The sequence below is a fragment of the Taudactylus pleione genome, unplaced genomic scaffold (assembly GCF_031769625.1).
Source record: "Taudactylus pleione unplaced genomic scaffold, aTauple2 ptg000258l, whole genome shotgun sequence".
In the NCBI taxonomy this organism is placed as follows: domain Eukaryota; kingdom Metazoa; phylum Chordata; class Amphibia; order Anura; family Myobatrachidae; genus Taudactylus; species Taudactylus pleione.
In genome coordinates this window covers 3,155,346-3,168,741 of record NW_028284660.1, presented here as the reverse complement: position 1 = coordinate 3,168,741, position 13,396 = coordinate 3,155,346, and the positions used below count along the sequence as shown (strand labels likewise).

The window sequence follows — 13,396 nt, the reverse complement described above, 5'->3', positions numbered from 1 at the left end:
GCGGGATGGACTTTACGGCAGTCACAAGGCGGGATGGACTTTACGGCAGTCACAAGGCGGGATGGACTTTACGGCAGTCACAAGGCGGGATGGACTTTACGGCAGTCACAAGGCGGGATGGACTTTACGGCAGTCACAAGGCGGGATGGACTTTACGGCAGTCACAAGGCGGGATGGACTTTACGGCAGTCACAAGGCGGGATGGACTTGATGGTATTGGTAGCCAGTGACCTGCGAGCTTTCTGCCGAGTGAGATTGGTGAGGGATGTAGGAACACTTGAGAACTGAGGCAATAATTGAAGGTAATAGAGAAGGAGCTGCATGAGTCAGGGCCGTAACTAGGGTAGTGTGACCAGTGCCATGGCACAGGGCACCGCAGGGCAGGGGGCACAGTTTGGCCTCTCAATTTTCCTGTTATCATTCTCACTTGAAGCTTCCTCTTCTTTTATCCCCAGCATCTCCTGGCCTCTCCTAACTCTTCCCTGGCCCTTCCCCATGAGGCCATGGCCCTTTTTCAGGTGCATTATACTATGTCCCTATTTAAAAAATGGTGGGGGTTGCCAATGCTCTCTCTGGCACAAGGCACCAAAAAGTCTAGTTATGGCACTATAGTGGAATTGCTATCCGATTTCTATCTGTACCGAAACACAGGAGCACTGTGGACTATGGTGATGAATGGTATTAGCACTGGAAACATTACTGGAGTTTATTAGAAGATTCACTAGTACTGGAGAGACACTGGTAAGCAATGCAATGAGGCTTCTGCACAGGTGATGCTAAATTATTGCAGGAACAGTGTATAGGAATGAATGGCTGCACCAGAGACAGACTATCCAGCAAGGAGATTCCAAGAGAAGTCACAGGGAACCAGGAGCCGTTGATCCACTGAAGGGGAGTTAATGCAGCATGGAGCAAATAATGAGCAAATCTAGTGTCCCCCATCTTTAGGGTAGTGCTAGGGTCCTAGATAGAGGAGACGCAGAAGAGGCCACCCTGGAGGAGGGTGGTGGCTAGGTGGTGAGGCATGAATAGAGGCATCATTACAAGCTGGCACCAAGGTAGAAGATGAAATTGGGAAGGGGAGGTACAAGAGCCCCAGAATTGCCTAGCCTCTGATTTGATTCAGCTGGATAGGTGGAAAGGTTGGATACCAGAGCCGGGCAGGTTCAAGAGCAGCTAATACGCACTCATCTGTCTTCTATGCAGGGCATCAGCAGATTCAGCACCGCTTTAGTCACCTGGGTGGCAAATGTAGTAGAAATAGGAAGGCGGTATCTAGACTGGGGACTTACTATGAGATGCAGGATACTATGTGTAGCACATGGGATATGAGAAAAGATGTGTTAAAGTCGATAAGCAAATTTATTTAATGAAATAGAAACATGAAGTGAAAATTGTAGAACATATTGCACTAAAAATAAAGCAATCGGAGCATATGTCAATAGAGTATAACATGTGCAAGGTTTAAAACGGTACGTGTACAGAAGACTTTAAAATAGTTAAAGACATTGCTCAGATGGCCAAATATTTACAGACCGAGGATAACCCGTCTGATGGATGCGTCCGTGTATTACACAATATGCAGCTAATAGAGATGGTGAAAAGTATAGCATCAAAAACAAGGGTCTGTAATTGCTGCTGATGAACACCAGATGTCACTGTTACTTTGCAGCTAATGGTAAGTGCAGTACTGCTGATGAACACCAGATGTCAGTGTTACTAATAGTAAGTGCAGTACTGCTGATGTTCTCAGCAATAAAATATTTGCTTCTGGAAGTGATTGTAAATCATGAGACAGCAGAGCAATGTAGACTTACTAATTATGTCACAGGTGACAAGCAGCCAGAGAACAGCTAGAAGTGCACTATTGCAAGTATTGAGGGCCCGATTCAGACCCAGTCGCAACGCAGCGCACTTTCGCAGCCGTCAGGGGACGGGTATGCAAATTCCGCGATTGCACGTTAAGGCTGAAGGACGCCCTGTATGTCTTAGTGAGCGACATCAGAGTGATCGCACGCCGGTATAATGACGCCCATTTTTTTTCTTCGCACACGTCATCTCCATGAAGTGTATGATTAATCAGTAACATCGAGAGCCATCGGAGCAGCACGCAGCCCATTAGGTAGACCCTACCCCGCCGCAAACACTGCGATCACTGCAGGCTGAAAGACAACCAGGTGACTTGTACAATGACGCTACAATGCTATCTATGCACGCCTAAAGAATGCAGTTTTGACGCTCAGACACGCCTGCGTTCACTCATCCACTCCCCACGTTTTCCTGGTCCTTCCCCTGTTACCACCCACTTTCTGTCACTCAAAGTAGCGCTCAGTCTGTGTACTACGAGCGAACGATTCCCGATCGCAGTGACTGGCTCATGCACGCGCACTGTGACGCATGCGCAAACAGGCGACTATCGGCAATAGTGTGCGATCGCAGCTTAGCGACCAGTTCTGAGTCGGGCCCTGAGTGCGTAGTCCAAGTCTCATGTGGGCAAGCATTGCGAGTATGACTTATCAGCAGGTAATGGTAACTGCAATAACGGAAAGCCAATATGGTCAATAGCTAATATGATACGATTATTAATTGATTGATCAGTCAGAATGGGAAATCTAGCCTTGAATGTTTGCTGTGTCTGCAGCAATTGTGGTCTCACAGATGGGCGCTTAGAATAGCATTACAGGCATATATGGAGAAAGCTGGATGTGTGGCAATGCGACAGCCACATCAGAGATTATGGGCCATATTCAATTAGAAGCGAAAATCCATTTCCACGAAAAAGTATCTCCGACCACGGCTTTTTGCATGGTCGGAACTTATTTCCAAATTCAATTCCAGCCGCTTTTCGCCTACGCGTAAAGTCAATACAATGTAATAGGCAAAAAAGATTTGCCTCTGAATAGTAGGAGAATAGAAGTGCAAAAAAATTATTTTGGGGTGCAAAGGTGGGGAAACCATTCAGAACCCTTGGGACAGCCCCCCAAAGGACAACTGTGTCAAAAAATCTGGGGAAAAAACACCCCAAAAATTTACTTTGAATTTGGGGGCGAAAAAAAGCAGGTGCATGCAACAGATGGGTTTTTTACGTTTTTTAAAACTTCACATTCGAGACATTAAAATATGCTAGCACCCATTTTCAAGTACCCCAAATTTGACAGGACTACTTATTTTCACCAAAAAATACTGCTTAATGCTATTCTTCACCACTTGTGCAAAGACGCTAATTAGAAGCTATTGAAACAACTTAAGTACCCCAAATATCTTTATTAGGGCTATTCAGGCACCTCTACATTGATCCCCAATGTTAGTGCATCTTTTTGGGGGGCTCAGGCTGGTTTCCCCATTTCTGACAGCACTTTCCGCCTGTTCCGCATTTTCCACTCGCCGTTTTTGAATTTGTGACATAGAGCGGTATTCAATTAGTTTCACGTCTGTGATAAAGTTTCGCCTGCTGGATTTTCCTCCGACATTGCGTGTTTTGGACGCGAAAATTTATCGTGCGCGTCCCCGTTTTTAGGCCTATTCAATTCCAATGGAATTCGCCCTATTCAATGGAATTGAATAGGGCGAAAAGCGGGGACGCGCACCATAAATGTCCAAAACACGTGATGTCGGCGGAAAATCCAGCAGGCGAAACTAATTGAATACCGCCCTGTGTCACAAATCAGATGTCAAAGTAGAGGTGAAAAGAGAAGAGTTCTGAGAGGAGATGTATCAAATCTTTGAAGGAGATAAAGTGGAGAAGTTGCCCATAGCAACCAGTCAGCTCCTATCATATCTAGCTAAGTTGGTGAAATGACAGTTAGAAACAGACTGGTTGCTATTAGCAATTTATCCCCTTTATCTCTCTAGAAGGTTTGGTACATCTCCCCCAGGTGTCTTCCATCGGAAATAAGGTATAAATAGTATAGGCAATGCAATGACAGCAGCTCTCGGGAGGAGCAGGGGAAGAGGACTGCGGAGTTCAGGTGGTCCCCCCCCCCCTCTATCCCCTCCGGTCAATCTCTGGTTCAGGCTAATGCTTACAGCAGCAAAAACAACAGGTCCTAGAGGTCCAGTGAATGTCTATGTTCAGATGTCTGTCTCATGGGTAACCACAGGCAGGATGGGGACTGGACCTGGAGCTTGGTGAGTATTCTGTGCTGTGTCCCTGCTGTGAGCGACCTCAGTCTTGCTGGTCGACAGTCTATGCAGACTACATAACCCCCCCCCCGTCATTGAAGAGGGGGAGAGGGCTCGCCTTACAAAGCACTCCATCAAGTCGGGCTAGGGCTGCAAAGCCAGATTGGCAACTGTTTATGTGCAGTTCTGTACCTCCCCGCGGCAAGTATCCATAGGAGGTGATACCCCTCACTGCTGGTGTATCTTGTCCAGAAGTGCTAATGGGTCTTTCTCTCATGAGCGGTGTTCGCTCGAAGAGTAACGGGAAGTCGCATATGAAGATTCACAACATTCAATATTAAAAGTGCTCAGCCTGAAACTGGAAGTTGATCACTGGAAGACACATTTTGGACGTTCCATTCTTTGTCAATGGCTGCCATCCTCCTGAATCAAGCAATTCATAAGCTGCATGATGGGTGAAATGCATCTGTTTTATGATGGAACACCTGATGGGTTGTAAAAAGATAATCCTGGTGACTTTGCAAGTTGAGCGGTTCCAGTGTTGAGTGTGGTAAATCCTTTGTTCATGGTTTTGTTAATACAATTTAGATTTACTGTTCGCAATCTCACTAGCATATGCAGGTTGCAGGGATCTGTGTATTGGGTGACACTTAATACAGTTAAGTAATGAGCTGTTGAGTGTGAGATATTTGGGGGGCGATAATTCTAACCATCTAACCCGTCTATTAGATGCCACTGTTCTATCATGTGTCCCGAGTTGCTAGCATGGTGCCACGCGCCAGACAGCACCGAGAACTTACCTGGTCCAGTGATCAGCTCATGTAGTATGCAGGCCACCTTCTCCCTCTATAGGCACAAGTGGCCACACTGGCTCCTTCCTTGTTGTCTCCGATGAAATGATCGGTCTATGCCCATCACCGGTCTCCTTTCAGATGGCACATTATTTACTCCTGCTCTGGATTCTGCTTAAGTATCAGATCTTTATTTAACCTATTGTGTGCCTGACGCCTTGACTCCCAGAGGATTCCTTGTGTCTCCCAGTATACATGAGGTCAGATATTCTGCTTCTGTATTCCTGTATCTCTCCAGCCAGCATTGCTCCTTCTGACTTCCAGGTGCCTCCTGCCTCACAGCATTTTATGAACAGCAGCAACCGTACTCAATCTGCTTTTCCAGGGCTTCTCAATTGAACATAGGGCCCGAATCAGACCCGCTCTCTAGATACGTTCGCCCACAGCCGCCTTGCTGCTATTATATGCAAAGGATGCGATCGCACGGCAAGGCATGAGGACGCCCACTATGTCTTGGCGTGCGGAGGGGGTGCGATCGCAAGCCAGTCTAATGATGCCCCCATTCCCTTCGCAGCACATGTCATCTCCAGGAAGTGTATATAACATCGGAGGCATACGCAGTGCTTGTGGTTGACCCTACCCTCCCGCAAGCACTGCGAGTGCTTCAGTGCTTAAGACAACCAGGTGACGTGTACAATGTTGCTGCCTTTTAATTATGCACGCCATAGAAATTGCGTTTTGGCGCTCAGACGCGCCTGCGTTCGCTCATCCACTCCCCCGTCTTCAAGGTCCTTCCCCTGTCACCACCCAGAAACGGCATATTCTGTCAGTCAAACTAGCGGGCAGTCCGATCGCAATGACTGGCACGCCCACTGCAATGCATGCGCAGATAGCGAAAATCAGCCAGCAGTGGGCAGCGAAAATCAGCCAGCAGTGGGCGGACGCAGCCTAGCAACCGGGCCCATAGTGTCACTGCACCTCCGAAGCCACCTGGTGACTCGTGCCTCAGTACACCATTCTTTCTGCTATTTACTGTAAACAATGTGAAGGGGTGTATTATTTCTGTTCTCACCCTACACCTCCTATTGTCTCATTGTTTTTTACCTTATTAGCAATTCTGAGTCTGTCAAGCAGGGGCGTATCTGTAATGGGTGTAGTGTGTGCGCGGGGCACATGGGCCCCCGGGTCCTGGGGGGCCCCGCACCGCACACACTGCACCCATATTATTTTAGACTCACCTGTCCGTGGTCCTCAGAACACAGGAAAATGGCCCCCATGGCCAATTTTCCGGCATTTTGCGCATGCGCAGTAGACACCGGGCACACACTAGTGCCCGGAGTCTACTAAGGCTCTGGTGGCTGGCTAGCCGTGTCAGTCGGCTGGCAGCCACCGGGCAGAGAGGAGGGGTCCCCGCACAAGGAGTGAACACGGGCCCCCTCCTCTCTTAAGACGCCCCTGCTATGAAGTTATTATATAATTATTATTTTTTTATTTATAGGGTACTACAAAGGGTTCGCAGTGCCATACATCGTAAACATAGAAAACATTTCTCATTGACAGGGTAATAACGCTTAAATACACAGCGATAAACCTTAAAATCACACCACAGACTGGGTAGGACAGACAGCTGGGGCATGGATTGTGTAACTCACTGAAACTAGCAGCAATCAATTCAGTACTCCGTGACCTTGTACCCAATGACTGGATGAGTAGACAGAATCAGAGTCTCTGAGGTGGAACAGGAGATGAGAGCAGAGCACTGGTGACATGGAGTCTGCTGGTGAAGAAAAAGAGGGAGGAGGGCCCTGCCTGCAATAGCTTACATACTAAGGGGAAGGGACGAACAGTTTGAGAGCTCTATCTGTGTGGAGTTTGTGGTTGTGTGGGAATCATGCGGATACTCTGTTTTTCTCCCACATTCCAAAAAACAGAACTGGTAGGTTGATCGGCTTTTCTTGAAATATATATCGTAGTGTGTATTTCTGTGGTAGAGAATTAAGGCCCTGATTCAGCAAGAAATACAATTGCAAAGCTTCATGCAGGCAGCTTCATTAGGCAGAGGCATTGGAGGGCTAGCGTGCGTGTTAGCAGTACCCATTGTGCACACTCGCAGAATGGGTCCTGCTCATGCGCAGATTTCTGATAATCGGGAATCTGCATTCAGCAGTGCACTCAAGCTGAATTAGCCCCTAAGACTAAGCTACAATGGGTGAGGGACTGATGTTGATGGCAAATATTTTCTGTACAGCACTGTGTAATATGGTGGCGCATTATATAAAAAAAAAATAATAATAATCTTAGAACAATGCTAGAGTGGGTTTCTTCTTTAATTATTTAATGTGACCATGCATAGCGGAAAAATACAGCCAATAAATGAAATTATTCCAAACAAAAATACATTAAATTAACAAACACTTTGATATTTATCTGTTTGCAGTAAGACCACATACAGAGTGCATTCCATGCGACAGTAAATGTGACATTAATTGGATTTTGGTCAACAATAAGTGTTACTATTTCCCTGACCTACCTGATACAACATGGACCAACAGCCAGAACTCCTGTGTCTCACATAATGCATCTTTGGCGCTTATTGATGATGATAATGACCTGGTGAGTGTAAAATAATGTTATATATATATATATATATATATATATAATGTAATTATGTACACACCTATTGTATTACACACTACATCTTATCTATTATTTTATCTATTTTTGTTTTCTAGTGGGTCTTAAAATTAGTGGTGGTGATCAGAATAAGTCTGGGAGCCACTAGGATTGTTTGTCTGTACTGTGCCCTGACGGGATGTAGTTAATAGACGGCGGACGCGATGCCGCCGGTCCAAATCCCGACTAGTCCTGCCCGACAAGGGACTTAAGAAAGGCGTCAAAATCCCAACGCCTATCTTAATCCTGATGCTGGAAGAAAGACGCCACCCCGATCGTCCTCGGATGGGCAAGTATACTACTTAGCCTGGAGATGGGGGGGGTTAGGTTCAGGGACCCCCGGGGGGACTTAGGGTTAGGTACCGCCCCGGGGAAGCTTAGGTTAGGGAAAGGGGGTTAGGGTTAAGCACTAGGGGGGAGGTTAGGGTTAGGCACCCCTTCCCCTGGGAGGGTTAGGTTTAGGGTGTGGGCTGTGGGGGTTAGGTTTAGGCACCCCTGGGGGGAGGTTGGGGTTAGGCATCTCTAAAGGAGGGTTAGGGTACATACCTTTTAACTGTCGGGATTTCGACCCACCGGCCTGCTGCTGTCGGTATTTGATCCGGCGGCTAAACAGCCGTCGGCATTGTATACCGATTCCGCCCTGACATTTGACATGAACTTTAATCAGAGATTACAGTTCACAACCAGTCAGATTGTGTCTTCTCTACCTATGCACTGCACATCCAGAGTTTTACATTGTTCTACACGACTTAGTAATGTGTTGCATGAATGTACTGTATATCTGTGTATTTCTTTTTTTACCTAATCTAAATCCTAATAATTGATAAAGATAATCTTGGGTTATCAAATATTATAGGATATACAGAACAATGTAAAACACTATTAAAGAGTATCTAAATGGAAAGATATAATAGGATGGATGTAGCGTGTGCAATAAGTTCTGGATGTGCAGTGCATAGGTAGAGAAGACACAATGTGACTGGTTGTGAACTATAATCTCTTACTAAGGTTCATGTGAAATGTCAGGGCACAGAACCGTATATAAGCAGCACTGCACTCCGGATAAGTCAGCTTGTTCACTTCCTTCACAAACTTGTTATGGAGCGCAACAGAGACCACTGTAGAGCAATGATCTTCTATGAATACAAGAGTGGTCTGCAACAGCAGGACCCTTTTGATCGACACTGAGCTGCTTTTGGGGAGGAATAACCTTTCCAAACCATTGTGTTTAAGTGGTGTGCAGAATTTCATTGTGGGATACCGTTCCTGGAAGACTAGGAGCACTGTGACTTATCTGTGTCCGCCATCACCGAAGACAACGTTGCTGCCCTGCGGGCCATAGTTGGGGTGGAAACTAGTTAGAAAATGAGTCATCTCATCGGGAGCTATCCGCTCGATACTCCACAAAAAGTTTGGTTTCTGCATGCTGGGTACCCTATCGACTGACTCGAGTGCAGAAGGAGGCTCGGGTGACTTGGTGCCACAACATACTGGCCAGGTTTGATGTCAGTCGCTCAAACTCTGACTGGGAGATCATCAGTGGCAATGAATCCTGGATCTACAGTCTCCTCCACAGAAGTTTCACGTGAGTGCAGCATGGCAAAGCGGATGGTGGCCAAGGTTCGTCATGTAGTAACCGTGCCACTCGTGTGGCAGCACACAGTCTCTAGCGACTGGTATGCCAACAAATGCATTCCATTAGTGCCTGAAGCCATTTCTAGGCGCCGTCCAAGAGCTCATGCTCGTGGTACCCTTCTCCATCATGACAATGCACCTACCCACAGGTCTAGGAATGTGATGGATTTTCTGGTCCATGAACTCATCCAGGAGCTGGGTCATCTGCCATACAGTCCAGACCTGGCCCCCTGTGACTTCTTCGTGTTCCCACAAATCAAATGCAAGATGCATGGGATTCATTTTGAGTAACTGGAAGCTGCAGTGGAAAGCTTCATCCAACATGTAGAAGACATACCTGCTTCAGATTGGTCTAGCTGCTTCGCCAAGTAGTGAGAGCGCATGCAACTTTGCATAGACATCTTTGGCAAATACTTAAAGTGAACATTCAATTTTTATTTTATTTGTACATATAATATAATATTTATTGTGCATCTGGAAACTTATTGCACACCCCCCGTAATGGGATAGTTGTAGACAAAAGACCTATGATGCATAATTCAAAAGTAGAAATCTCACATCTAGGTGAAAAATAAAGTCTATACAATCCAATAGACAAAAATAGCAACCAAGTCTGTAAGTGTTTAATCCAAAACCTGATTTTGAAGCGTATTAGCTCTTTTCTAATTGAATCAAGATGTGCACAGTAAAAGACTCTTGTAAGTTGATGATTTAAGTTCATAAAGATGGTAAAATTCTGTTACACTGGCAATAAGATGACTCAAGCTACGACTCTTCTCCAGCCAATGCTGGTATAGGTACACAAATAGGAGAGAGCAAAATCTGTGCTTGAATGAATAATCGAGAGAGAGATCCCCTTCTTTTTTTAATCGTCAAATATGGAAATCTCAAGAGGCATTTAAACACCATAACACTAACAGGCAATAAGCTCCTTATGCATTTCTCTGTAATTTGCTGCTGTAGTTGCATCAGAGGAACCATGTAAAATTGCATGCAAACAAAATGCAAGTACAAAAACAACAGGGAAAACATACTTGCAGTCTTCCCATGTGATGCAATCTTCCTTTGAAAGGTAATGGAGCATGTTGGCTGAAAGATGTCTTTGAGTGCATGATTTTGTGAATCCCTGCTGCTTTGCCATCGATCCTTCCACCAGTGGGGTAGGGAGAGACTACCAGTCACCCCACTCCTGTGACAATATTGGGTTCATGGAACCATAGGTGTCTACCAATGAAGAAACATTTTTTGGAGTATAGTGGATACCTCCAATTCCTGACACTTTGACTACAAGGATAAAGTTGGGGGTCAACGTGTCCTGGCAGAATCTGAAACTTTAATGCCAAGTCCCTTCTGATGTCGAACACACCAAAAGTATCTAGCTCACTCTAGTTAACAGTTGTCAATTTCTCATAATAAAAGTGACATCCTAGTGGGAGTAAATATCAGTTCCAAGTGTTTGTAGAGGGTGATTTAACTTGGTTAACCGGAGAACCGTTACTGTAATGGTATCTTCCCCCATACTCCCTGCCGGGATGCAGTCATGTGAGGCCGCCGGTCACAATTCCAACAGCGGAATGCCGGCTAGGGATTTATGATAGGCGTAGAAGTACAGACGCCTATCATAATCCCGATGCCATCCTGAATGAAGGTAAGTCTGGGGCGCCCTTAGCGTTAGCCACGGGGGGGGAGGTTAGTATTAGGGAGTCCAGCGGGGCTAGGGTTAGGTTTGGGGGAGATGAGGGTTAGGCACCCCCAGGGAGAGGTAAGGGTTAGGTTTAGGGAGCAGTAATGGGGGGGTTAAGGTTAGGCACCCCTGGGGGGAGGTGAGGCACTAAGAGGGGAGGTTAGGGTTAGGCATAGGGAGGGAGGGAGGGGGGGGACAGGGGGTGTTGGGGTACTTGCCTGCCCCGCCGGCATTTCAATCCCATTCCCTCCCTGCTATTATGATGCCACAAAGTCTAGCTACGTAACCCCCCTCAACAATATCCATTCCATCATTTTAACTAAGGGTCTTGGCTTCCTTGGTAAAGTGAACCTCTCACAGTTAACCCATTACCAGTGTTTATGATGTCACTGGGCCCAGCTGTTCCTGATTTCCTGAGGGCTAGAGGAGGGGATGTGTGTCCTGGCTGACAGAATGGGGATTCATGTCTTGAGTCCAATGAACACGTACATGATGCCTGCCCCAAAAATATCCAAGATCGCTTACTGGAATACACACATTTACAAGACTTTGCGTGTAACACCGTACAGTAATAAATGTGGTTGTGAACTACCTTCACATGGTTACACACTGGGATGTGTATTCGCACTTCACCATCATATCGCCAGGGCTAATGTATATGATATTCCGTGGTATCCTACACAATGGTCTGAGATACCGGTCTAAGCCACCTGGCTACAGACTGTTAGAAATTATCCTTACATTTGCCAGTACTCTGTTGCTGGTTCTTTTCCTGTGATAGAGCCTCATGCGAGAGACACCTTTGCATTGCTGCGCGGTAGGGACAGTGAGCGTTTTATTCATGGGAAGCAGGAGGAGACAAGGAACAGGGTATGAAAAGGTAGTGAATGAATGATGCAGGGACATGGTGGGAACAGTCGCAAGCATGGAGTATCCCTAACCCTCACCTCCTGTGGCCTAACCATGACCATCCCCTACCGTAGCCTAACTTTCCTCCCATAGCCTAATCCTATCCCATGTTGTGACTGTCGACATTCTGCAGATTCCGACGAGTTCAATATCGATATTTCAACAATGTCTTGACACAACCCTTTTATTTTATGTGCTTAATGTGAGTTGAAGTTATGCCAATTTGCTTTGTGTAAATTGTACTAATCTGCACTGTGAATAGCCACAAAGACAACAGTTGCGTGTGCGCCACATGCAGACTTGTACATATCTTTTGCACCTCCGTACGACTGGAAAGATGGGACGGTGTAGGGAGGTGGCAAGTGCAGTGATCGCAAATGTGACTCATGCCTTTGAACTTTTTAGGAGTTGTATCTTTTGCTCCTTCTGTACACACCGATGATGACTTATGCTGGCCATACACGCTGCAATTATCGGGACGATCCGCCCGATATCGGCGGATCGCCGCGATAATTGTAGCGTGGGGGGGGGGGCGACCGAGGGTTAAATATTGCTCGGTCGGGCATGCTGGATTGTCCAGCATGCCCGTCCGATGCGATATTTACCCGGTAACTGTCGGCCGCATCGGGCAGTGTATGCCCAGCGCAGCCGACAATCGGACATTTCCTGTGTTCCTTCCTACGGAAGGAACAGGGAAATGTCTCCTCCCCCGGGGGCGGAGCGCGGATGTCGGGCTATACACTGAGATTTCTCTCACAGTGTATGCCGCGGACATCTGCGGCTGGCAGCCGGCCACATAAAATGTCTGTCGGTCTGACAGGCATTTTATCTTGCCGTGTATGCCCAGCATTAGTGTATACTAGGTGCATTTCCTGACGATTTTGAGTTGTGCGCATCTCAAGATATGTACTGTGTGCAAATTGCCAGAAACACTGTGTGATCTTTTCTGTAATAAGTTACACTTTTTTCGTGTACAACTCTGCGTCAGGCCCTGTGCGTTCAATTAAAAGGTTGTAAGGTTCTTTATACTTGCTGCACAACATGTAACATTACTATGTTATAAGTAAAATGTATTTTTTATTGACCCAAAATATGTATTTTCTTTGTGACAGAAGTTCTTGAAAAGATTTAAAGGTAATCACTGGATCGGGCTAGTTTGGAATGATATAACTAATGGCTGGACCTGGACTAATGGAACATTATACACTGGCGAGCTGTAAGTTTTCTCTTATTTTAATCAGTAAAATTGGTTGTGTCAATTAGCTGGACTTTACGAATTACAATTGTCTCATTAACGATGCTTTGACTTCTGCTGTTCTGTACCTATGACAGTACCAGTGACAATATACAGTACTAATGGTGCTATGACTTCTGCTGTTCTGTACCTATGACAGTACCAGTGACAATATACAGTACTAATGACAGTACCAGTGACAATATACAGTACTAATGACAGTATCAGTGACAATATACAGTACTAATGACAGTATCAGTGACAATATACAGCACTAATGGTGCTATGACTTCTGCTGTTCTGTACCTATGGCAGTACCAGTGACAATATACAGTACTAATGGCAGTA

The 13,396-nt window shown here is 46.0% G+C and overlaps 1 protein-coding gene across 2 annotated transcripts in view; it reads left to right on the top strand.

Moving 5' to 3' along the window:
- Positions 1 to 13,396, top strand: part of LOC148514814 (uncharacterized) — a 77,460-nt gene that overhangs the window by 55,587 nt on the left and 8,477 nt on the right. The window contains exons 7-8 of one of the 2 annotated variants that reach the window (XM_088480943.1): positions 7,351 to 7,526; positions 12,930 to 13,030. In XM_088480943.1, the coding sequence (XP_088337069.1) occupies positions 7,351 to 7,526; positions 12,930 to 13,030 (277 nt within the window). Of the gene's footprint in view, positions 1 to 7,350; positions 7,527 to 12,926; positions 13,031 to 13,396 lie in introns of both variants that reach the window. The other variant, XM_088480942.1, reaches the window with a different exon arrangement.